We start from the raw sequence: 25,154 nt of genomic DNA, 5'->3' as shown, positions 1-25,154 counted from the left end.
AGTCTTTCGTAACAACCTCATTGGCTGCTTGCGAAATGAAGATATCCGATTGGTATATTCGAATTTTCTTCAAATACGTCACAAACAGATCAGTCGGATAGCTCCACTGGTCTTTTCCTTTCGCAAGCAGCCAATGAGGTTGTTACGAAAGACTTAATACGCAGGCGCTTCGTTTCATTCTTTCCACGATGTTTCACTTGGACAGATGTATTGTTTTTCCGTTCCGCTGAGCAACCGAGATTTGGTACTCAATCCAAGTGGGGAACTTGGTCAACGTGATACTCTTATCCTCTGAAGACGACGCCCATAGCGTGATGAAATGCATTAGGAATTTTTTTAGTATTTCCTGGTATTTGCCTTATTCGTTGATGATTTTTTGATTATGAAAGTTTTCATCAATTCTGGAATTATTATTTTTTTCATGAAATATGGATTTTCGTTAACCTCAAATATATTTTTTTTCCTATCAAATACAAATACTTCCATTATTTATTCAATATATTTTTATTTTTGAAAATCTTCCTTTTTTTTTTCCTGAAAATATTTCCTTCAATAATTCTGGAAATATTTTAACTTAATTATGAATTTTCATCAATTGCAAAATATTTTTTGCCGCTAATTCCGAAATTATTTCTCTCTGAAATTTTTAAACTGAAAATTATTTTTTCACCAATTCTGGAATAAATTTTTTCACTGAGCGGTTTTTTTCCCAGCATTTCTATGAATTCTGTAACTATATTGTTAATCATTGGGCCACCGCTAAATGCTTTGAGAGGCACGTGTGTTCATGCGTTGAAGAACCCCCTCCCGGGAGTTTTCATATTGCCATGGTTATGCTTGTTCGGTGTTCTAGTGGTCCAGCCATCTAACTTCCATATTTCGAAGCGAAAGTGGCCGCAATTTTCTTTTTATGCAAGTGCTGATAGTCTGCTTGCGGAGGGACGAGTTTTCCAAATGAACACTCATGAGTATTTGAAGTTCACCCAATGGACATTTTTGAGTATTATTAGGCAAAGCATCTGCTCTCCCGAAAACTTTCATATTTAATGCAAATATTACTATATTACTCTCGGAATAAGGGGAGTTCTTTGATAACATAGCCCCGTTTGACTTGGAGCCTTGGGCCACGTTGGGCTCCACTGTATGAATCCAGATACCAGAATATGACTTTGTTGTTGATCCCTGGCTTCGTTGAAGTCCCGCAATGTCTGACCCCTGCTTAAGGACACACCATAAACTCAAGAACACACGTTCCGGCGTGTACGAATCCGTTAGAAATTCCCCAAAGGAATATTTATGTGGCTAAGTAGAAGTCACGTGATTAAAGTGATGACTTCACGTTTCGAGAAGGCCGATGCAAGTGGTGGCAGACTGAAACTGGGTTGGAGAACTTTTTAACAGTCTATCACGGGGGTCTCTCTCTCTCTTCAATATTTCATACACGGTGTGACAAATTGAAGCTACACACGGAGCCCGCGAGCCACCAATTCATGTAATTTAGTGACATCTCAATAGACAGCGGGCCCATGTGGCTCTAAATTAAACAGGGACTAAAGTAATTGAAGACTTTCATTTTCTCTGAATTATTTATTTTATTGATTATTAATTCCGATTATAATTCTTAAATAATTTTCTTCAGTAATTCTGTAAATAAATTTGATCAATTACTGACTAAATTAATTAATTCTGAAACTATTTTAAATCTGAAATCAGTTTAAACGATTATTTAATGATTTTTTCAGGTAATTCTGATGTCATTTTCCTTCTCAATAATTTGAAGTAATTTCTTTCAATAATTATGCAATTATTCATCCATTGACTGTGTGATAATTTTTATCCGAAATTATTTCTTTTATTGATGTTTTAGTTGTTTTTTTCACTAATTCTGAAATTATTTGTTTCATAAATTTTATAATAATTTTTGTCACTAATTTTGAATTTTCATTAATTCTGGAAATATTTCTTTCATTTATTTTAGAATTATTTCTTTTTTTATTTATTCTATAATAATTTCTATAATAATTCCTTTCATTTCATTCTAGAATTATCTTTTTCCTCGCTTCCCTAATTATTTCTTTCATTAATTCTAGAATTAATCATTTTTCAATGTTTTTGAACATTTTCTGAAAATGATTGGTAGTCCGCGTCTTGAAAAGATCCTCTGGTCTATTCCCTAAAATCGAAGCTTACGACGTTTTAGTAAGTACAAAATCCTTGATGTTACGACACAAATCATTGCTGATGATTTGGAGATTTTTAAAAGTATTGATTGTATAGATGTATGTTATAGCCTTCAAAATGAGCTGTCTTTACTTCACGAATGGTGTTTACTTGATAGACTTAATCTCAATATTGATAAATGTTTTGTTCTTTCATTCACTCACAAAAAGAATCCAATCTTTTTTACGTATAACATTAATAATAGCCAATTGCTTAGAAGAACCTCTGCGACCGATTTGGGAGTTATTTATAGTACCAATTTTAACTTTGCTGATCACATTAAAAATCTTTGCTCTGTGTCATATAAAAAACTTGGTTTGCTTAAAAGAATGTCGAGAGATTTCAAGGATAGTAATACGTTAATATCCTTTTTTAATACGATTATAAGATCTAAACTTGAATATGCTTCAATTATCTGGATCCCATTTCACGCTTGCAATATTATCAATCTTGAAATTATTCAAAACAATTTTCTAAGGTATTTATATTTCAAAAAACATGGCCCTTATAACAATATTCTATCTGCCACTCATCTACGAAACAGTCTCAATGTCAATAGCTTACAAAAACGCAGAGTGTACTGCTCGTTATTTTTTTCAAGAAACTGTTGACTAACCAAATTGATTGTATACCAATTCTTAATGAAATCTGTTTCAATATTAAGTGTCACAATGCAAGATCTAGTTGCTTATTTGCCATCAAATCATATAATACTAATATTGGTAATTACTGTGCTGTAAACAGATTTTCCGAATTTTATAATGCGCTTCCTCAACATCTGGATATTTTTCATCCGTCTGTTACCGACTTTAGAAGATTTTTGCTGTGATTGCGTTGTATATATCTTTGTATAGAATTTTTGTATTTTGCGTAATTCTTTGTTACTTTTTATTTGTCTTTTGTGTACTTTATCATGTCGTTTTTTCTATTCTGTGCAAATTTTTATTTTTACTGCAAGCTGTAATTAGGTTTAAACCTGTAGCTTCGTTTTATAAAAAAAAAAAAATTCTTTTCTTTCTTTGCTCTTCTCGGGATCCAAACACACTTGTGAGTATTTCCACGGCTATAGATCTTTTATTGCATCACCCGAAAACATTTTTTGATGCTTCAGATTCAGCCGAATTCCAGAATAGCTATGTCGGCACCTCAGTTGGAGACAAATGTCTTAGACAGATTAAATGCTTTCTTGGGATAACCTAATTGGGGGGAAGGGGGGGGGAGGGAGGATGTGGAATATATTACCGGAGTCGTTATCCTTGTCATCATTACAGTTCGTCTCTTGAGGGGTGTTGCAGTCCAGTCCTCCCCAACCACTTTCGCATCGGCAAAACCATCGTCCTTCCTCAAGGACACACTGACCTTTTCCACTGCATCCATTCTTGCATCCCTCTGTAAATAGAAAAATGAATCAGACTCAGTTGAAATACTCTCTCAGATACAAGGTAGACGGCTATGATCAGGATAGATATCCCCTATTTCCTTCCGTTTTTTGTGGAATTGAAAATTCAAGTCCGATAAGCCCCGAATTGAATTGAGAATATAATATTAAATTTGAAAATTTCTCTCCCACATCCTTAATTAACCTTTTAAAAAATACAAATCTAAAATTGAAGTGAATTCACTAAAATTTACGCATATTTATCTCTTATGTCTTCCGATTAATATTAAAGACCCAATAAAAACCAGAGTAAATTTTCTCGCAATTTACTTCCGTTAGGATTTATTCTAGCGCCTAATGGGAAATAAATGACACGTTATTTGAATTCACTTAGCATCCATCTATATTATCTTATCGTCAAACGTTTCCTATCTCGGATAAGATAATTTATAAAATAAATTTCTTTCTTTATATTCCTTCAATTTATACTATTTAATTTGATTTTGTGATTGCATTTTTTCTCCTCCTTCACGAATGCCAGCATCAATAACGTCATCAATGCGATAAGAAATGAATTACAAATAACAAATTTACTGCAACCAGTATGCATTTGAATATCATGTTTTAATAATAAAAAAAATTATAAATATTTCCTTTACCCTAATTGGTGGTAAAAACTTATTCAAATCGATATAATCATATTTTCCTATATTTTCCGAAATCTCTCTATTTTTTTAACTTGAAAATATAATTTCGAATGATAAATGACTTCATGCAACATTTTTATTAGTTACAAACTTTTTTGCATGAGAACGATGTGCATTTTGAAAAATAATAATGCATTTCATTGAATTGTGACAGAAAAAGGACTAAAATTTTTGTTTCGAAAAGGGGATTTATTAAAAATATAGTGCTAATTATGTAGAACAGTGTAATGCCGCATATTAAAAGAGATATACTCGGAAAGGGCACATTGTATCAGAGAATCGAATTCCATCGAAAGAAGCCCGGAGACGCGCTTGAAGACCTGTTGAATGAATGATAATACAGATGAATAAGGGGAATACGAGTAATAAATGTTTTTTTAATATAAATAAATTGATAATAATAAATGATAATACAAAAACAGTACAAAATTTTATCAATATAAAATTGTTCAAAATGAATTGGTTCAGAATTATTTGATAAAAAAGGAAAATACATATATATTCGTATAAGATTTATGCTAGAACGTTGTGAACTGTGGCAATGTCACAAGAGAGGAGCCAAATATGTGGAAATCAAAGACAGAAAACCGAAAAATAACAAAAAAAAAAGAAGAAAAAGACAGAAAATACAGAAAGAGTGGAATTTTATGAGGCAGGTTTAAATGAATTGTAAAAATAAGAAGAAAGGTGAAGAGAAAAGCGCTGAAAAAGTAGGAAGAAGGCAAAACAGAAATTAGGAACAGAAGTGGTAAAGACGAAAAATAAACAAGGATAAAGAAAAAGAAATGAATAAAAGAAGAGAAAGAAAAAGGATGAAAGAGAGAGAAATAAATAAAGGAAGATAAGGAAAAAGGGACGGAAGTATAAGAGATGAATGAAAGAATGTTAGAAAAAAGATGAAAGTAAGAGGGAGATACAAAAGAAGATAAGAGAAAAAAAAACACGAAAGTAAAAGAGAGAAATGAAAGAAGATAACAGAGAAGGGATAAAGTAAGAAAGAGAAATGAAAAAGATAAGGGGAAAATGAAGAAAGTAATAGAAAGAAAGTTTAATAAGGAATGAAAAGACGAGGGAAAGAGAATGTAACAAGACAGAGAACAAGGCGTAAATGAACAGAAAATGGGAAGAAAAGACTGAGGAGAGAGAAGAAAAAACATACAAAATGAAATTGAATAAATTGAGACAAAAAGCTAAAATATATATATATTATTGAGCAATGAAGAACAGAAAAAATATTATTAAGAGATGGAAGGCGAATAGAGTAAATGCACAGGAAAAAAAAAGACAACAAGAAATGAATCTAAAGATAAATGGTAAAACTTTAAAACAGAAGAAAGTAATAAGAAACCAAATACCATATAAAAAGAAGCAAAACCTATTTAGAAGAAAACAAATTCAAGAGAAAGAAGGCGATAAAAAAAATGAAAATTTCCCGACACGTGGACTAAAATCAGAATAACGATAAAATAAAACAGAAAAACCAAAATCAAAACGGATTTTTATTTTGAAAATGGAATTATACAGACGAAAACAGAATCGAATTGAGAAATCGAACAGAAAAATAATTCTAAAAACATAGGGAAAAATATTATAAAATTCGAAAACGAAAATTATTTAAAATATCGTTATATCCTAAAAAAACCACAATAATTTATTACAATACAATTTCTTTTCCCCAACAACAAACGAAATAAAAACTTGATTTCAAAGTGAAAATACGTTTTCCGCGCGAGACAAAAAACAATCACGTCATGTTGTTGAGAAATCGTACCGACGGTAAATCCATCTCACATCGAGAAGATTCTCGCGGTTCATATATATAAATCCAAAAGAAATAGTAATAAAGGAATTTATTTCTTTATTCTCTCTTCGAGAGATAGAGAGAGATAAATGCAAACGAGATTGAGAATTTTTTCCAATCTGAAAAGCAAATATATAACAGTATTTCTCTCTTTTTCCTAGTTTATATACGCCCTTGACATTTAGATAATTCATATATGCATGTATTGTATTTCTTATGTGTACAGATATATCTCCTTTTTTCTTTTGTGAGAATTCGCCAACCTATCCTATTTTTTTTTTTTTCCTATCCGAAGAGTTAAGAAAGAGCAGAAAAGTGTGGAAAAAGCTTAAGCCGAAATTCCAATTTCCTCCTACGCGTCGTGTCCCATTGCTGCCGTTAGGATATTGACGGCATAAACTGCTCACCATATTGAGTGTCACGTTCCAATCAATTTTTACTGCTCCCACGTTAGAGGCCATTGGGGGTGCGGTCGGTGGTGTCGGTTGTGGGACGGACGAGACTTCTCCTTCCAGAATGGTCGGAAGAAACAAGAGAAAAAGAGAAATGTGTCGCTGTATTTTCTCTCCCTGCCCCCCACTCCCACCGAAGTCTTGACATGTGGCTTCGAAATCCCCGTCATCAGGATGACAGGGCCAGAAACTGTGTCGCGAGAGATGTCCGAGACTTTATTGGACCGTACGTGTGTCGGGGACGGTGGCGGTGGCCATTTTACCCTTGGTTTCTCCGGTGACGAACAACACAATAGTTTTCTCTAGCTATATATGTGTGTGTGTGTGTCTTCAACTTTTCTGTCTCTCTCTCTCGCTCCAGGGCGTTATTCAGCGAGACTAATATCTCCAAGACGCGAGGAGATGAATTTCGAAATAAATTCGCTAATAGGATGTTATTTGTCACATTATTACAGGAACCCCATTGTCACCGGATGCCGTTCCCAATGAAGATTAATGAAAGGATTCATTTCGGATTTTGGCTGCTTTTGGTGGTGGGTATCTGGGGAGACATAGTATAAATATATTTTCCCCCCTATGGATTGTTAGCGGAGAGAATGTAAGTGGGGGAATGTTATCGAGAAATATCCGCATAACTGATATCCTGATGGATTTTCGAGAATGTAACGAGAGAGATGAAATTTCATAAAGCGGAGATAAATTTAAATTTCCGCGATTATTTTCTCTACGGGAAATGATCATTTGATACGTGCACGTTTATGTCGAAAAATCTGTATTTTCTAGAATCTTTCAGGCGCAGTAAATCAAATGCTTGTAATAGAAAACACTTTTTTACACTGTGATTACATTTTCATTTTAGATTTCGCCGCTGGTGGCGTTTTTTTTAAGCCATGGTGAAAAAATTTCATCAAGTTGATTAAACATCTCCGAAAAAATGCCAGTATAATTTTATTTCCAAAAATCAGAAAATCGGAGTGAAAATTGCGTAAAATGTTTTCATGCAGATGAAGATAAAATCATTCTAATAAATACAGAGGAACTTCGGTTGACTAGCTTAATTCGTTCCGCGAACGTGCTCGTTATTCGAATCAAACTCCCCCATAGGAAATAATGGAAACACGGATAATTCGTTCCACAATTATTCATTCACATAAAAATGACTAATAAGAACTGCATTTAATCAATAATACAATGCAATGATGATAATAATAATTTTTATATAATACATTAAAATTAATATATTAGACGAGCCAGTGAATTTTCAGAGATATTGACCTTGGCTCGCGCCTATCCTGGGCTAGAAATCAGTGAACTTCCCTCTTACGAGGAGGGCGTCTCAACATCATGGGTCCTCAGCAAAAGTGAAGGGTCGTCCTAAGAGCCACATTTGCTTTTCCACGTTGGATACAGATATTTTTCTATGGCCCTGTACTTTGATAGAAATTCCTGTCTAGTGTGCTATTCACATATTGAAGCTCTCGAAAATTTTGACCAAATATCGTTATCATGAGCACCCCTTTCAAACTTGAGGCCTCCGGGCTGTTCCATGGTGGGCCCGCGTATTAAGACGGCACTGACAAACTGCTCTGGGGTCACCAGTATTTGGCCGGAGAGAAAAGTAATATCTTACATATTAATTACATCCAGAAATTGTAATAACACATCTCATCATGTGCCGCCCATGGATATGAGGGCCCGGGCCCTGCCCATATGGACCCGCGGATTTAGATGGTCATGGTTCCATGCTGTGCTGGACACAAAGTATTAACATATTTCCCCACCATAATTAACTTGAAATCTCTCTCTGAGGGCCCTCTTCAGCACTTGTAGTTCCCCCTCATCTGATTTTCACCTGTGCTCCCCCCCCCACAGAATATCCAATATCCCAGAGACGCTAGAGGGCCATATGACACCATGAAACCACTGCAATCTTAACATGTCAATAACATAAATCATTGATCTAAAATATCTGCTGCCACCAAATTTGCAAGAAATGGTAAGATTGGTCGAGCGCTGGTGTGTGCGAAGCAGTGTTGAACTGAATGCAGATAAAACCAAATTCATGTGGTTCACTAGCAAGTCCTCATTACCACAACAAGCACACATAGAGGTACAGGGAGTTATAATCAACCCAGTCATTCACAATAAATATTTGGGGGTGATAATGGACAAGAGATTCAGTTTCTCCCGGCAGTGTGTTGATGCCATCCGTAGGGCGACCCTGGCCTCGTTCATGCTCAACAGACTAAGCCACAGGCACTCAAGTCTTTCAATTCGAAATGAAATTATTCTGTATGAGATGGCAATTAGACCGATTCTTCTGTATGCTGCGCCTGTCTGGTTGTTCTCGAAGAAAATGAATATCATCGCTCTGGAGAGATTTCAGAACAAGACTCTGAGGAGATACACCGGACTACCTTGGACCGTTAGAAACGTCAATATCAGACGTGATTCCGGAGTAGCTGATGTAACGTCATATGCAAAGAAACTGGCAAAGAACTTATTTGATGAATTGAACGATTCTGAATTTCCACACCTTGCGGAGATTTCATCATACGACAGTAGACACAAAGCACGATTAAAAAGACCAAAAAATTTTCTACACATGCTTCGACCTGTGTTGCCAGGTTTATGAACATTTGAAAACTTTTGAAAGAAAAAAAAAAACCCTTGGGTCTCAGGTGAACCTACGTCTTCACCCACCTTATTAGAATCTAACTATCATTGCAAAGCGCACTACTGCGCAGGAATTGGCAGTCATGATGAAGGGGGTTTGATGGATTATAACTATCCATTGGAACCCCGTTTCACCAATTACGGTTTTCGGTTTTCTGACTTTTTTGAACAATCGTACTGATCCTGTCTCTATTTTTCATATGCCTTGCCACTAATTTTTATTTTGTGTGTGAAATGTGTATTTTCCAGGTTCCAGCCAATGGGGAATCGAATCCACGTCTCAGCCAATATGAGACGACCAGGTCAACATCTAACGTTGCCCGACCTTGCTTCTTCACAGCGAAGCTAATAATATTTATAGCCACTAGAATAAGGGCTATAATTATCAAGTGGGCTTAATAATAATAATACTAATCACGTGAGGCAGTGGCGGCATTTTACCATCGACTCAAATTTAAATTAAACGAAAGCCAGGAACCATTTTATGACTTTTCCCGATTGAGACTAAAAGAGGATATTTTCACAAACTTTTTTTCCAGCGTCATATATTACTCCCTTGTCTTTCTCTTCATTGGGGGGGGGGACGCAAGGGCCCCCAGCCTGTATGGTGACAGATGGCCCGCGTTAAGGGCCAGGCATCACCTTAAAACTATAATTCTGGTTCAGCCATCCTTGACTTTGCAAGTCATTTTTTCAACCTTAATCACTGGTTAAAGTGAAAGATGATCACGCTTGACAAAATTTACTGATATCATATTACTATACGCAAACATGAAGTGATAAAAGTTGTTAGTAAATTCAATAATTCTGTATGCATTATTATTTCTTGAAATATTATCAATATATATAATACAATATTTTTATCACATTATTACGCTATTCAGAAGCCGGGCAGCAACCCTTCAATCGGAAAATTAAAACAGTTTTATTCGATAAGGTGACAGCAAAAAAATTCCGCTGAAATAATTTTTCTTTGCATGTTATATAATACAGCAGTAGTTCGCAACCTGATGCCATGTGGTCTTGGGATACTTTAAAAGGGGGCTACAGATAGAAAGGGGGCCACAAATGGAAAGGGGAGCCACGACAAGTTCTGAAGGGAGCCACAGAAAGAGAGGTGAAGAATTAGAGCTTTCAACTGAAATATGTAGTATATGAAGTATATATAATGTAATAAAGCCATGAACAAACATGCGATATATACGATAATGTATACAAATTAACTTACTCTAAACAACGACAGAGAAAAGGACTATCTCGTGTTGGACGATTTACGGACTCACTGTTGTTTGCATTCTTATTCTTTTTTGTGTGATTTTAAAAAGAAGGTATCCAATGGCACTTGCTTTTTGTCTCCTTTTCAGGATTTCTCAGAGATGGGAAATTGTATTGTCGCGTTGGACAGATTTATTGCTTGCATTACTGTGCTTCTATTTCATTGGTACTTTTCTACAGGATTTTGCACGGATTCCCACATTTTACACATCTCTCTAATCACATTTGAAAGGTGAGGGACTTCTCACTTTTCAAATGTGAAATTTCTTCTCTCTCTTCCTCAGAAAAAGATACCTTCAACATAAGGTCCTACTGTTGCATGCAATGGTGGTCAACTCCTAACCATGCAGAATTTATATAAAAAACAACAAGGGCACATACGCGCGATTACAACGCGACATCTAGTTTCGTATACAAGTCACACTCAATTCAGGCACGCTGACCTGACACTGTAGGGGAAATTATTACCTACAATTTTTTTCACAGTACGTGTGTGCACAAAAGTGAAAAATCATCAGCTTAGTTGTGAAAACTTGACAATAAATAAACAAAGCGTAAAATTTTTGCTTGTAATACGAACCATCGCTCGTTAATCGAATGAATTTTTTTTCCAAAATATTTGCTCGTTATGCGAATTGCTCACTAACCGAACCGCTCGTTAACCGAAGTTCCACTCTACTATACTTATTTCCCGCTTGTGGGGGTATGTAAGGGTTGAATTCTCCAATCTTAATATTAATCTACAAGAAAAGACACAAACAATGCAAACATAACATGTACGAGAATACATGAGCCGATATTGCGAGAATAAACGAGTGACAGTACTTGGTTTTCGGTAGGATATTAACGGCACAAACTGCTCTACATATTGAGTACCACGTTACAGTCAATTTTTACTGCTCCCACGTTGGAGACAATTGGGGGTCGGTGGTGTTGGCTGTGGATGAGAGATCTCCTTCCAGAATGTTCCGAAGAAACAAACCAGAAAAAGAACGTCACTGTATTTTCGCCCACACCAAAGTCTTAACATGTGGTTTCGAAATCCCCGTCATCAGGATGACAGGGTTAGAAACTGTGTCGTGAGAGATGTCCAAGACTTTATTGGACCCTATGTGTGGGTGTCCTTTTCACCCTTGGTTTCTCCGGTGACGAACAACACAATACTTGTCTCTATGTATGTCTTCATCTTTATCTTTGTCCAGGGCGTTATTGAGAGAGACTAATATCTCCAAGACACGAGAAGATGAATTTCGAAATAAATTCGCTAATAGGATGTTATTTGTCACGCTATCACAGAAAACCCTATTGTCACCGGATGCCGTTCCCAATGAAGATTAATGAAAGGATTCGTTTCGGACTTTGGCTGCTTTTGGTGGTGGGTGTCTGGGGAGACACAGCATATGAATATATATCCCCCAATGGATTGTTAGTGGAGAATGAAATGGGGTCGACGATTTCTCCGATTATTATCGAGAAATATCCGTATCCGCATAAGTGATATCCTGATGGATTTTCGGGAATGTAACGAGAGATGAAATTTTATAAAGTGGATAAATTTCCGTGATTATTTTCTCTGCGGGAAATAACCATTCGATAGGATATAGCAAATACGCGTTTGTTTCGAAAAAACTGTTATTTTCCAGAATCTTTTGGACGTAGTAAATGAAATGGCCAAGTTAGAAAATCTATTTTCACGCTGTGATTATGCTAACATTAAACAGTTTTTAGTCTTGTCTGGGGTTCTAAAGCATATCCATGGTGAAAAATTTGTGGAATTAAAAAATGTCAAAGTGTCAAAATATTTGTTTTTCTCAAAAATTAGAAATTCTGAATGAAAAATGCTTCATTGCATAAAATGTTTTCATGCAAATGGAGTTGAAATATCATTCTAATAAAGACAGTAAAATTCCGTTATGTATTCCTTACGAGTAAGGATCATAACGAAAATCGCGCTGTAACGAGTGATTTGCAAGTGATTGTAGAGTAGCTAATTTTAAAGATACAAAAATATTCGGCTATAGCGAACTCAAAATCAGGACGCTTTCTCTATATAACGTCAATAAAATAAAATAAATAACAAAAAAAAAAATTAAAATGCCAGTATTTTGTCCTCTATTATCAGGAATTGAACATAATGATTCTTACCATGGTACATGTCCCCCGGTGAAAAATACGCTGAGGAACTTTTAAAAGAGAATTCACACAGAAAAGTCAAATTTTTTAACCATAACATCACATTTTTCACGTGATGTGCGGCACAGTTATAGAGCACTTTAGGGGATCGCGGAATATTTAGAGATCACCAAAGTGACACCACACTCACATGGATTACAGCAATTGCTACCGACCGATTGCGGAGTACGGAAATGTTTGCCAACAAGTGATGGAGGAAAAAGAACACCTTCTAGCCTCTATTACATAGACTTGAAGCCTGATAACCATAACCAATAGGGAAATATATAAGTTTGGTTGAACTTTAGCTTCAAAATGTGCAGGGGAAAAAAAATCGATGGCAAAATAATTTATAACATTATCCGAAGTCTCGATACCTATAAACGAGCTTTTTTCCCCTCATATTGTGATATTGGTTTGTTTTGCCCTTTGAAAAAGATGTAACAATACCCAAATGATAACATTATCCGTGATTATGATAAGCGGGGTCGACCAGCACCTCCTAGAAATAGAAAGCCTCCGCACTCTGCTTGTGACGTCAGTAAGTAGACCATTCTCCCTCATAATATTCAGGGGGAAAAATCCCCTGCTCACGCCAGTATGATCGTTGTTGCCTCTCCACAGCACGATCAAACCCACACGGGTAAAAGGCTTATATCCCGGTCGTGTCTGGTCTGACGGAGTACGATCGTTGTGCGGAAAAGAAAAGATCGGGCTCAGAATTGGCGATTTCTATGCCCCCACATCCGATCACTATGATAGTGGACATTCAATTATGCCCGAACCCAGACCTGCACAGTCAGAGTCTACTTCACCAAACACCAACTCTAGCCATATCGCAATTTACTGCCATTAATGAGATGGTTGCAAATGAAGGTGCTCTCTATTGGTGGTCGCCTGAAATTCATTAGGGAAAATATCTGATCTATATCCTCCCTCGAGTTCGAGCCCGGGACCGTGACAGCAACCATAACGGTGGTGGACGAGTATCTTACTACCACGCCACTCGGACGCGCCAATCACTATGTAGTATTTCACCAAACACCAACTCTAGCCATATCGCAATTTACTGCCATTAATGAGATGGTTGCAAATGAAGGTGCTCTCTATTGGTGGTCACCTGAAATTCATTAGGGAAAATATCTGATCTATATCCTCCCTCGAGTTCGAGCCCGGGACCGTGACAGCAACCCTCACGGTGGTGGACGAGTATCTTACTACCACGCCACTCGGACGCGCCAATCACTATGTAGTATTTGTGAGCCAATCAGGGAGATTCTACGTCAAAAATAAGGAGAAATAGGATGCTATGTTTCAAACTTGCTAGGTAGTACGAATGACGTTTATGGCAACCCGTGCGGAGGCCTTCTATCTCTAGGAGGTGCTTGGTCGTTTGTATTACTGTACAAGGAGAGACATAAACAATGCTAAAAAAAATAAGGTAACGGTTGCAGGAATACATGAGCTGATGTTGTGAGAATAAATTGTATGGACATATGGATATATATATATATATATCTTTGGTGTTGACGGTAGATTTTGGCTATCATGGGATTATTGACGATTGACATTATGGTCATAGTGAGGGTGACCATATGACCCATATTGTCTGAAACACTCCAGTATTTTAACATGAATTTTGGTCTTCCCCGACTATTTTTAAATAAAAAAGTCCCATATTCTCAACAAAGCCTACATGAATTTATATTCTTCGTTGAGGTGAAGGATAAAGAACCATCAACAGACCCTAAAACCCAAGTTTTAGACACGCCGTAATACCACCGGGCTTTCCAACTTGAACATTCCATCAACTTCGCCTGCAAGTTTCTATATGGGTTTTCCTACTATTCTTTTCCCCTTTAAATAAACATGCGCGATGCCCTGTTTTCTTATATCCTATTGAATAAAATCTATCAAGAAATTTAAGCTTGATTTTACAGGACTAATTTCGATGGTGAATAATGGGAATAAAAGAATAATATATACGTACCCCAGTCCTCCACCGCTGAAAATAGAAATTTCGAAATTTGAATTGGACGAGGTCTTTATTCTCATGGAAATTTCCACTGTATACAGCTACGGTTATACGAGAGGTTTTTTTTTTTTTCTCTTTATGTATTGAAATTCGAGCTTTATGCGGTTCAGGCCCAAAAAACCCGGCATATTTGCATACAAATGTTCAGCTTAATCATAATAATGTTTTTTTCTTAGCCCTGCTAGGCATGTATAGACATTGAGATGTTCAAAAGGCTTCTCCCACACATTCAAAAAAAAAAAAAAAACCCACATACTCTTCTTCAGCGATGTTCTTCGATGTTCTTTTGTTCCCGACGGACAACTAATACCGTAAAGTGCGCCCCTACAATGGCAGTATAACACGATATAGATAGCGTTGAGATGGCGGCGGTGGTGGTCCCTGTCCATTATCCTTATAATGTATGCGTAGGGAACGTGAGAATACTCCTATGGCCTCTCGCTCTCTATCTTTTCCTAAAAGTCAAGAAATTTTCATAAAAGGTGCCTGTTTGCCTCCCTGTAGTGAAGATGGGGGGGGGGGGAAGAGCACCCATTCATTTACATATTTATTGCTTCATTACAACGGTTAGAACCCGAAGAAGTTCTTTATTGAAGTTAATTTTCTTTGGTGGGTGCAAAAGCATCCGGTTTCTTAATACGATTAGTTGTATGTGGCTCGGAATTACCACAAACGCCTCGTACGCTATAGCACCGAGAGGATAACAAAAAAGAGGTTATTATAATAAGATTTCCTCTCTTTATTGTATAACAAGAGGAAAAAATAATCAAATTCCCATGTTTCGCGTCTTCTTTACTCTCATATTTGGTTGCCTTTGTCCAGTGTTTTCGTGTTGGTTAAAGACATTGAACATTTAGGCAACAAATGACATTTAAAACCACGAATATTGAGCTGATTATCGATTATGATGAAGTACAGTAATTTATCGGATGCTAAATTACCTATGGTGCAGTGGGTGCCCATCCATCCCTGGACGCAAACGCACGAGCCGTTGTTGCACTGGCCATGGTCGCGGCAACGCTCGTCGCAGGTCCGACGGTCGCATCGGGCTCCGGTCCATCCAATGTCGCAACGGCATCGTCTTTCTTCGCATTGGCCGTTCGGTCCACAGTCTAGGTCGCATTTGGCTGCAAATAAAGGAACAGGACGTTACGGTCAATTTCTATAATTCAAGTTTAAGAATTTCACAAGTTGAAACACGTAAAAGAAAATATTAAAAGAAAATCAACCAATTGACACAAAAAAGTGTGGTTTTTGTTAAAATCTTTATTATGGCGTAGAGGTGCTTTTTTTCGGATGAATGAAGCAAATAGTTCGAAATTTCATTCACAGATGGCGGCGTATGCGGAAACTCCACATAACACATAAAATGCGACGGGAACAGTACATAAATTGTATATATTACGATTTAAGAACTAAATAAAACTTATCACTGTAAGAAAAGAGGTTTATTCAGATATGATCCATATTTTCGTCACTCCACGATTTTTTTGCATTTACCACAAAACAACTTTTAGCGTTAGATTAAAAGACAGATAAATGGGAGAATCATTTTGAGGATCGGCAAAAAAATAAGTACCAGAAATAGAAGAAATATCTTTCGGAACGGCGAAAAATGACCGTAAATAGGGGAAATAGTAATTTTCGATCGGGCAAAAAATACTGTCCGCGAAAATGATTCGCGGACTGGCAAAACCATACCACAAATTTGAGACATAATTTAAGTGCAGACAAAAAAAGTAAATACTGGAAATAGGAGACCGGAGAAAAGAACCACAAAATGTGAGAAAATTTTGTAATTTTGTAATTTTTTACCTGAAATGAGAGAAATACATTTGCGGACCGGCAAAATAAATAATGCCCCAAATAGAAGAAATAATTTGTGGACAGAGAGCCTATTTAGGATTTCAATACTGTTGGTTATTTTATTCTTGAATTTCAACCTCAGTGCCATGCATTTTAAAAATCACTGAAATTCACTCCTTCTTTGTGCCATAGAATTTCTTCAAATCATATTAATAGGAAATCCTTACTTTCAAGTATGTAAACCCTAGTGTTGAGACATATACAAAGTTCCAACACATTTGAACAAGCAGTGTTTGAATAATGTTTCTTATCTGACAAAAATAACTTGGTTTTGAGAAAGAGCGTTTTAATGAAAAACATTAACATATATAATGCCTGCCTTAGGTCGATATTGTTAGAAAATTTTATAAAATAGTGATTATACATGTTTTATTATTTGTAATTCTTACCTGTAAATAACGCTTTTTTTGTAAGCCCCTCGAAATACCGTCAAGTTGAAACGGATGAGATTATCCAGAATAATGTTAAAATATGTTTAAAATACTTCTAGTACAGGTAAAACAGGAAACTCGAAAACAGACGCAGAAAATTTTATAGTATTTTAAAACTGAAAAATTCGAAAATGTGTTTTTTAGAAAATTTACGTGCACACGCCACCCCCCCCCCCCCCTTAAAAGTTTGTGACGCAACAACTCCCTGTAGTGGCTCCGGATGGCGTTTGCGAACCTATGTTCCTGTGGGATTGTTAGATTGTTACCTGAATTGCCTATTCATTTTGGCGATGTTTTTTTTCGGAATCCACCTGTAGAGACGTAAAAGATTTGATGAATCTAAATTAAATAGGAGCTATATATGAATTGGTGGAATTGTGTTTCGCGGACCAGAAGGATATCCTCACGGACTAGCTGTTGAAGAACTCTGTCAATTAGATCAGTGTTTCTCAACCTTTTTACCCCATGGCCCCCCTTTGAACCATATGTTTTTTTCGTGCCCCCCGTCTTAACTAAGGGCTTCCTACCCTCAAGAAGGAACAAGACCCTTTTTGCGTACTGAATTGAATTTGGTCGATGCAGGGATCCAGAAGAAGGGGGGGGGGATTTCCAACTTTTCAAGAGACGAATTATAGAACGGGTTCGCACTTACCCTGGGCTAGCGTTCGGTGAGCTTCCTGCTTTTGGGGTTTTTTGCATGACCGTCTCACCATCATGGGTCATCGGGCAATGGGATGTTCTGGGCTCCATACTTAGCAGTAAAAGTAGCAAAAGTAAACGCAACACAGCTTACATATTTACACTCAAAAATCACAGTACCAGATGTCATCACGAAGAGCCTCCAATGGACTCGCAGGCCCCCTTCCCCCAAAGACATAGCCACATGGATTTAGATGGCCATTACTCCATGGATGGCTCTGCTGGAATTCTAAATGTACAGGCATATTTCGCTTGAAAATTTTATTTCCTTACATCTCTCTGTTGATATGATATATTCTCTCCCTTCACCACAAAACATGGTTTCCCTTTCACCTGACTTTCACCCATGCCCCCCTTTAGAATATCCAAGGACCGCAAGATGGCCATAGAGCCCCAGGTTGAGAACTACTGAATTAGATGATAATTTATTGATAAAATGGAAATTAAACGCGAGACCTTCAAAAGACAGCTATTGGATTATCCCCGCTTTCCAGATACAGTCAATACATTATATTTTATGGCCATGAAAAAAAACAAGAATGTACACAGAAGGGGAACAAAAAATGTAAGGTGATAGAAAGATATCATATCGTTTTTCCGCCTTTCGACAAAAAAAAAAGATGTTGTGTGTATCTCCTGAGCATCTTTTTTTGATAGCTCCAAGGCATCAGGTGATTGATGTCACCACAGTTTGGAAGCTTGGATACCGTGTGTTGAGAGACGCGGCGATGACTTCTTTATATCCTTCTATCGTTTTTAGAATAAATCTCACGTGAGCAATCCTATACGTATATATATGTAACATGTTTTATTTCTTCATGTCGGATATTTCATCTCAGATGAACGGGAACGAATTGATGTGTGAAAAGGTCACGGTGAAATCGTTTTACAAAAAAGAACATGTATCCACACAAACCGATAGCTATTCAGTTACGAATCGGTGATTTGATGTATCGGAAAGCAATCGAGAGATAAATTCTGTTTTTCTTTTTAAACTCTTCTTTTTCTATCATTTTTATTCCGTTTTTTGTTTCTTATATACGTGCATATATGAGTCCAATAATTTTGGTACGCCATTTAAATAGGGAACGCTTACCGGATTTAATGTGGAGTTTTTGTTTTGAATAATGAGAATTATTCGAAATATAAATTCCGACTGTCATAAGGACATACAGTTAGTGCCGTCTTTACGCGTAGGCCCACCCAGGCACGGTCAAGGGGCCTCACAAAAATTAGATTCGGTTGAAATTTTCTGGAATTCACAAGGTAGGGCCTCAGAAAAACCACTTGGCCCGGAGGCCCATGATGCTCTTAAGACGGCCCTGCATACGGTGAAACAATTTTTTTTTTTGCGGGCACAAGTGGGGCGAATCAATTCTTCCGTAAAACAGGGGTGAGTGACAAGAGTAGGTGGGTTATCGTATCATAACTACACAAGTATAGAGGGTGATAACTTAATTACCCTTGCCGCATTTTACTGGCGAACCGTTGTGATCCTATAAGGGTACTTCCAATTAGAAAAAGCATTCATGTAACGTATAGAACTCAGATATACAGGGTGATTCAGAAAAAGACGGGAAAAAATTTAAGAGGTCGTAGTGTACACATAAAAACAAACAATTTTCATCAGAGGTCTAAAATGAAATGCAAACGTGCGACAGGGTGAAACATGTCGTGGATTGTGGCACAACAAGGCTACGGCTGACAGCTTGTGTGCTTGTAGTTGACTGATCTGCCACTATCTCATCTCCAAAATCTCGTCTTCCACACATGTTGGTCTGACAATCCTTGTACGGCCTGCATCAGACCGGGAAGTAATAAAGGATCCCGTTTCGCACAGCTGCTGATGCAAGCGCAAATATTTTCGGATTGGGCAATCGCATGTAGGGAAAAACGTTCACCGTACTTCGTGCTGCATCCGTGGTACTTCCGTTTGTAGCTCAGTAAATGAAATGCGTGTCTGCTTTTCAGTGCTAATAAAGTGCGCCATTATCTCGTACGTCACAACTGTTAGAACGGTTACACGATGGAATAACTTCACAGGGCTAGCGTCCGAGCCTTTTATTCACTTATGACGCAGATGTGCATAAGGTTTCTTTTTTCTTCGCCAGGTTACATTTGCATGCATGGTGTTCTTTTTCCTCCAGATAAATTTCAACAGGAATGCTATTTTAACGTTTGCGGAGCGGCCGTTTCGAAACGTGCTAGCGCGTGTGCTTTTCATGTTAGACCATGCATTCTCGGATGACAATTGTTTGTATTGACGTGTATTATCACCTCTGAAAGTTTTTCCTATATTTTCTGAATCACCCCGTATACGTCTTCCATGTTGCTTGGGGTTGTATAGTTATTAAAATAACTTTTTATACGGACACCCTGTGCTCAAAAGCAATAAAAAAAGTTGCTACCCTGTCTCTCTTGATGTCAAAAAAAAAAATTCCACGTTTTTAAGTGCAATATTCACTGATATCTGAATTTGAAAATCGGAGGAAAGTTTGGAAAAACCAGCGTAAAAACAAAGGAAAGAAGCGTTATCCGTTAGATTATTCTGCTTTTTCTGACAACTTTCTTGCAAATTTTTAAATCAAATATCTCTGAATATTGCACTTAGAAAAGTAGAAGCTTTTTGTTTTACTCAGGAGAGAAAGACGGGCAACAACTTTTCAATTGGGTTTTTGAAGATACGGCGTTCGTATAAAATGTTGTTTTTTTCGTAATTTAATAACTAAACAACCCCTTGCAACATGAATGGCGTATATATATCCGGGTTCTATACGTTATTTTAATACTTTTCCCAACTGGAAGTATGTCTCGAGGATCAGTTGTTCGCTAGTAAAATGCGGGAAGGGGAAATAAGTGTAATCATGTGCCGTGTGGGCCACTTAAGTGCTCTGGAACTGTGCTACACGTCACTTAAGTGATCTCTCAATGTGCTTCGGGCCACTTGAGTAAAGCGGAACTACGCCACGGGCCACTTAATTTTTCCTTAAATGTGCCTCCGGTCATTAAACTGTTTTCTAATGCCCCACTTAGCACATCTTTAAAAAATTTCGCTTGAAGTCGCGGACCACGTCAAATGAGCACGAGAGCCATATTTCACCTGCGGGCCATGGGTTAAGCACACATGCTCTAAATGCAGGTTTTAATCAGCATTAGCACTGTGACGGATAAGCTAACACGAACTATTTTGCGGTTCAATTATAATCTCTATTGCCATTAAGTAATTTCCAAAGAACGCATTAAAACTTTTCATTGACGCCAGAAAACTGTAAAAACATCGCCAATCATCATTAATATTAATTTTTTTTTTCGAAATTTCTGAGTTATTCTAGAAAAAAAAATTCATATATCTAATATAGCAATCATTTAATTTTCATAAACAAAAGACAAATATATCCGAATGCCCTGAAACGAAAATAGACGTAAGAACATGTCGAAGGTCGTTTCAAATAATAATTCCAAATGTTCTCGATCATTCCAGGACGTTCGACGGCAATTAAGAAGACGCTTCCAAACCTCAACAACAAAAACACAAAAATCTTCTCTATCGATTTTGAAAAGAATTCCAAAAAAAAAAATTAAAACATTCCCGAGGAAACACATTTCACCATCATTAAAAATAACGGAAAGTGTCGTAAAACATTAATACTTGGGAATCAACTCCATGTAATAATTGTTACAAAAAAAAAAAAATGTATTATTAAAAGAGTATAACAATAATAAAAACCGAAGACAGAAAGAAATAAACGGAATAATAATCCGATAAATCCTCGCGAAAACTACAAAATTTTTTTGTTTTTAAATGCTTAATAAAGTGCCGTAAAAATGAGCTTTTGATCGAAAACTAGGAAAAATAATTTCCAGAGTATGATATTATGCGTATATATATACAGGGTTGTTCATTAAGAAAACAAAAGGCGAGACCGGAAAATGCAATTAATTCTTCTTTTTTCCCCCTCTCTCTAATAATTTTCTCGTAAATTTATGATAAATTTACATGTTTATCGCGCAATGACTTCGGAATTCTAAATTGACGTGGAATTAAAACGCATTAAAAACTAAAAAAAAAATAGAAAGATGTGAATAATACATGTATAGCGCTGTATACTACGAGTATATCGTTCGTAATGTAATAGGCTTAACTTATTATTATTTTTTTAACGATGTCGTCATTACCAGCTTATTGAATGTATGTAAATGTTTAGTTTGCAAGTATTTATTACTTTTTTTTGTGTGTGTTTTTTTTAGACTGGATTATTAAACTTTTCGTTGTTGGTACGGGATTATTAGGTAGAATATCTACTCGTACTATGTTTTGCTTTTTTTTTATGAGACTAGAATTTTCCCCGATGTGAATTGGCTTTAAGTAAGCAATTTCTGTCCGTGGATAGCACTGGTAAACAATTTTTAACCTTTCCCCTGCCCCCCCCCCCCAAGAATGCAGTGAAATAAGTCGTTTTTAGACTATAATATAGCGAAACTTATATTTGGGGCATTAATGCATCTGCGACATTGACTCGGCTTCATTTTTTGACTAAAGAGTTGTACATAAATATAAAGCCTATGTTACTCTTTCAATTAAAAAAACGAAGAACCTCCGGTTAGAATTAGTGTTGAAATCAGTGCTTCCAAGTATTTTTAGACTAATTATGGGGTGCGAAATTCAAATATGAATGTAAAAAAATCGCCATCACGTACAATTTTTTCTGTATGCATGATGGCCATTTTTTGAAATACGCATATCATATGAAAAAATTTCACATCTTTAAAATGGAGATAATCGGCATGTTATTAATAACAAATTATAATGCGATAGTTATTTTATCATATCAATGCATCGCTGTATATGAAATTGCGATTTTTTCTTTTTTCTCATACGCATAAATGTGATATCCATAAAGTGCACGTGCGCATATACACAAAACCAAATTTATACCAACTTTTTCTAGTATTTTATTAAAATAATTCATCTCTTTCTCTTATATATTGTGTTGTGACTTCTTTCTGTAAGAACCAACTGTAACGACTCATCATTAAACGGTTACACCACTGAAAACCCCCTTTATAGCAGATGTGAATGATTGCCATGCAGCGAGTTCTATGTGAAAAAACAAATCAATCACTTCATAATTTCCTTATATTTGAGGACTTGTAGTTTTGTCTCATTTAATTTAGGTGAAAATTTTCTTTTATGTGCAAGAAACCTGGGCCAGATTTGTCCATGGCATTCATGATGTTTTCCATCAGGGCCCAGGGGTGTGCGCAGGATCGATTAAGGAGAGGCCACAAAAAGTTGGGGGCGGGTATTCACAATTATTTTCTTCCACATAAATTATTAACTATCAACTTTCAAAAACGTTTAAATTAACAGAAATTGATTAAAATAGCTGATAAAGGTACTTTATTAGTTTTTCTTTTCTAGTCTTTCGATATTTTATTTTTCACAAAAATATTTTTAAAATTTTAAATATTTTTAATCGTCTTGGGAAGTCCATAAGCCCTCATGCCGCCCCTCCCACCCTACGTACAGCTCTGATCAGTTCCAATTTAATGCGATGTAGTGGCAGCAAAACGCATAGCAAAACTTATTTGGCGCATTATTGCATCTGCGACATTGACTTTTTTGACTAAAGGGTTGTACATAAACATAAAGCCTGTGTTATTCTTTCAACTAAAAAAACGGAGAGCCTACGGTTAGAGATGAAAACAGTGTTGCCATTCCTCAAGTTTTAGACCTTGAAAAATTCAATTATGATTTCCAGTATAATTTCACGAGTGTAGCTTAAATATGTAAATTTTGAAAGTTATTCAAAATTAAATGCCATACAAAGAAAAACTAGACGAGATGGCCATTTTTTAAGGTCAGATCAGGAATCAGCACCCGGAAATTAATTAAGAACAGCTAAAATTTTCCATGTTAGGAAAATCTTGTAGATTAGTCTAATTTGTGTTTGAACAAAATCCATTTGATTAATTTAAAGAGTCGAACCCAAAAAAATTGAATCAATTTTTATCACATGCAGTTGCATGGAAATTGTAATTAAAACTCATGACGGACTCCATAAGTCCTTTATTTTGCCCTGACTTGAGAATTGATATTGACAATTGGTATATTATAGCTTAATGCGATGTAATTGACATAAGAGATCAGGGATGGATAAGATTCCGACACGGATTGGTTAAAATCGAATCTGTGTCGATTTCTAATTCTTTAACTTACGATTGCAGTTAAACTCTGTCGGTGAATACGACTTTTAGATACCATATATACTGTCTGTTATGCAGATAATATATATTGTATTATTATACTGCACTCATTTTATATATTTTTTTCCTTTTATATTTGTATTTTTTCCCTTCTTCTTAATTTTTATAACGCGCGGTTAGGTTTGAGCAGGATTACCAGATTTATCACCGATTCGTCAAATAGAGAGATCATTCAAATTTGTTGTCAAAGGCATCTGCGTGAAGAGCCTAAATGAATCGCATTCATTGATATTTATGATTTGGCATCTCTAGAATGTCAAATGAAAGGAACGGAAGCAATAAGTTGAATACTAACCCCAATTCGACATTACCCTCAACATTTAATTTCCCTTGTGAAGACTCATCAATCCATTACCATGCGATTTTGTAACATGCAGGCTCAATCCGTGTGCCTCGGGCAAAAGTTGGCTGTCATAATATGTGGTGTAGCCTATCTGAATACATATCGGAGAAAAATGAATGTGAAATCATATTTAATTTGAAAAAAGATTGTGGTTACTTCAATTTGTTTGGACAGGACATAAAACATTTCCAAAATCTAGCTGGGGTTGGTTCCATGGAAAAATTATGATCCTGTCGTTTGGAATCCCCCATCGTTGTATTCAACTTGAAATTATGAAAAATGCAATGCCATTTTGGCCGGTGAGCAGTTACCAAGCCCAAAAATTAGCTTGCAAAGCGTTACAAAATCATTTTAGTAGCCAGAGTCTATAAAAAAACTGATTAATATTTCCGTACAGCTCTTATATGCGGAGAGAGAGAGTTTCCATTAAATTATTTTTTCCTTCAGACGCAAATTCATCATTGAAATATGATTAGGTGCGCAAAAATGAAAATTCACATGATAAAATAGATAGTATGATTATTGCTAAAATAATTCTTATCATGATGGAAATTTATCTAAGATCCATACTCATGCGATATAAATAATCTTTTTAAGAGGTCCAGCCAATAAAACCAAATCACGCATAACATTCCCGAAGACAATCTTCCAAAGAATATTCGTCATACACACCATTTCTCTCTCGAACACCCACGAATACGATATTACTCACGTGGAAATTTTTTTTTTTTTTTTTAATATTCTCTCTCATTTATATTACCGACAACATTGAAAACGGGATAAAAGACTTATACAAAATAATAATAATAATATAAAAAGAAAACAAGATATA

The 25,154-nt window shown here is 36.2% G+C and overlaps 1 protein-coding gene across 1 annotated transcript in view; it reads right to left on the bottom strand.

The window, feature by feature from the left end:
• LOC149089440 (teneurin-a-like) overlaps positions 1-25,154 on the bottom strand; it is a 415,199-nt gene that overhangs the window by 109,232 nt on the left and 280,813 nt on the right. The window contains exons 15-16 of the mRNA XM_089238543.1: positions 15,658-15,843; positions 3,463-3,609 (exon numbers count right to left, since the gene is read on the bottom strand). Coding sequence (XP_089094669.1) covers positions 3,463-3,609; positions 15,658-15,843 — 333 coding nt within the window. The remainder of the gene's footprint in view (positions 1-3,462; positions 3,610-15,657; positions 15,844-25,154) is intronic.

The sequence above is a fragment of the Pholcus phalangioides genome, unplaced genomic scaffold (genome assembly GCF_987345545.1).
Source record: "Pholcus phalangioides strain wild (caught in Gottingen) unplaced genomic scaffold, Ppha-v1.0 ptg000002l_1, whole genome shotgun sequence".
Classification (NCBI taxonomy): domain Eukaryota; kingdom Metazoa; phylum Arthropoda; class Arachnida; order Araneae; family Pholcidae; genus Pholcus; species Pholcus phalangioides.
Note: the sequence above shows the minus strand (reverse complement) of the source record. Positions and strands in the feature narration are given on the sequence as shown.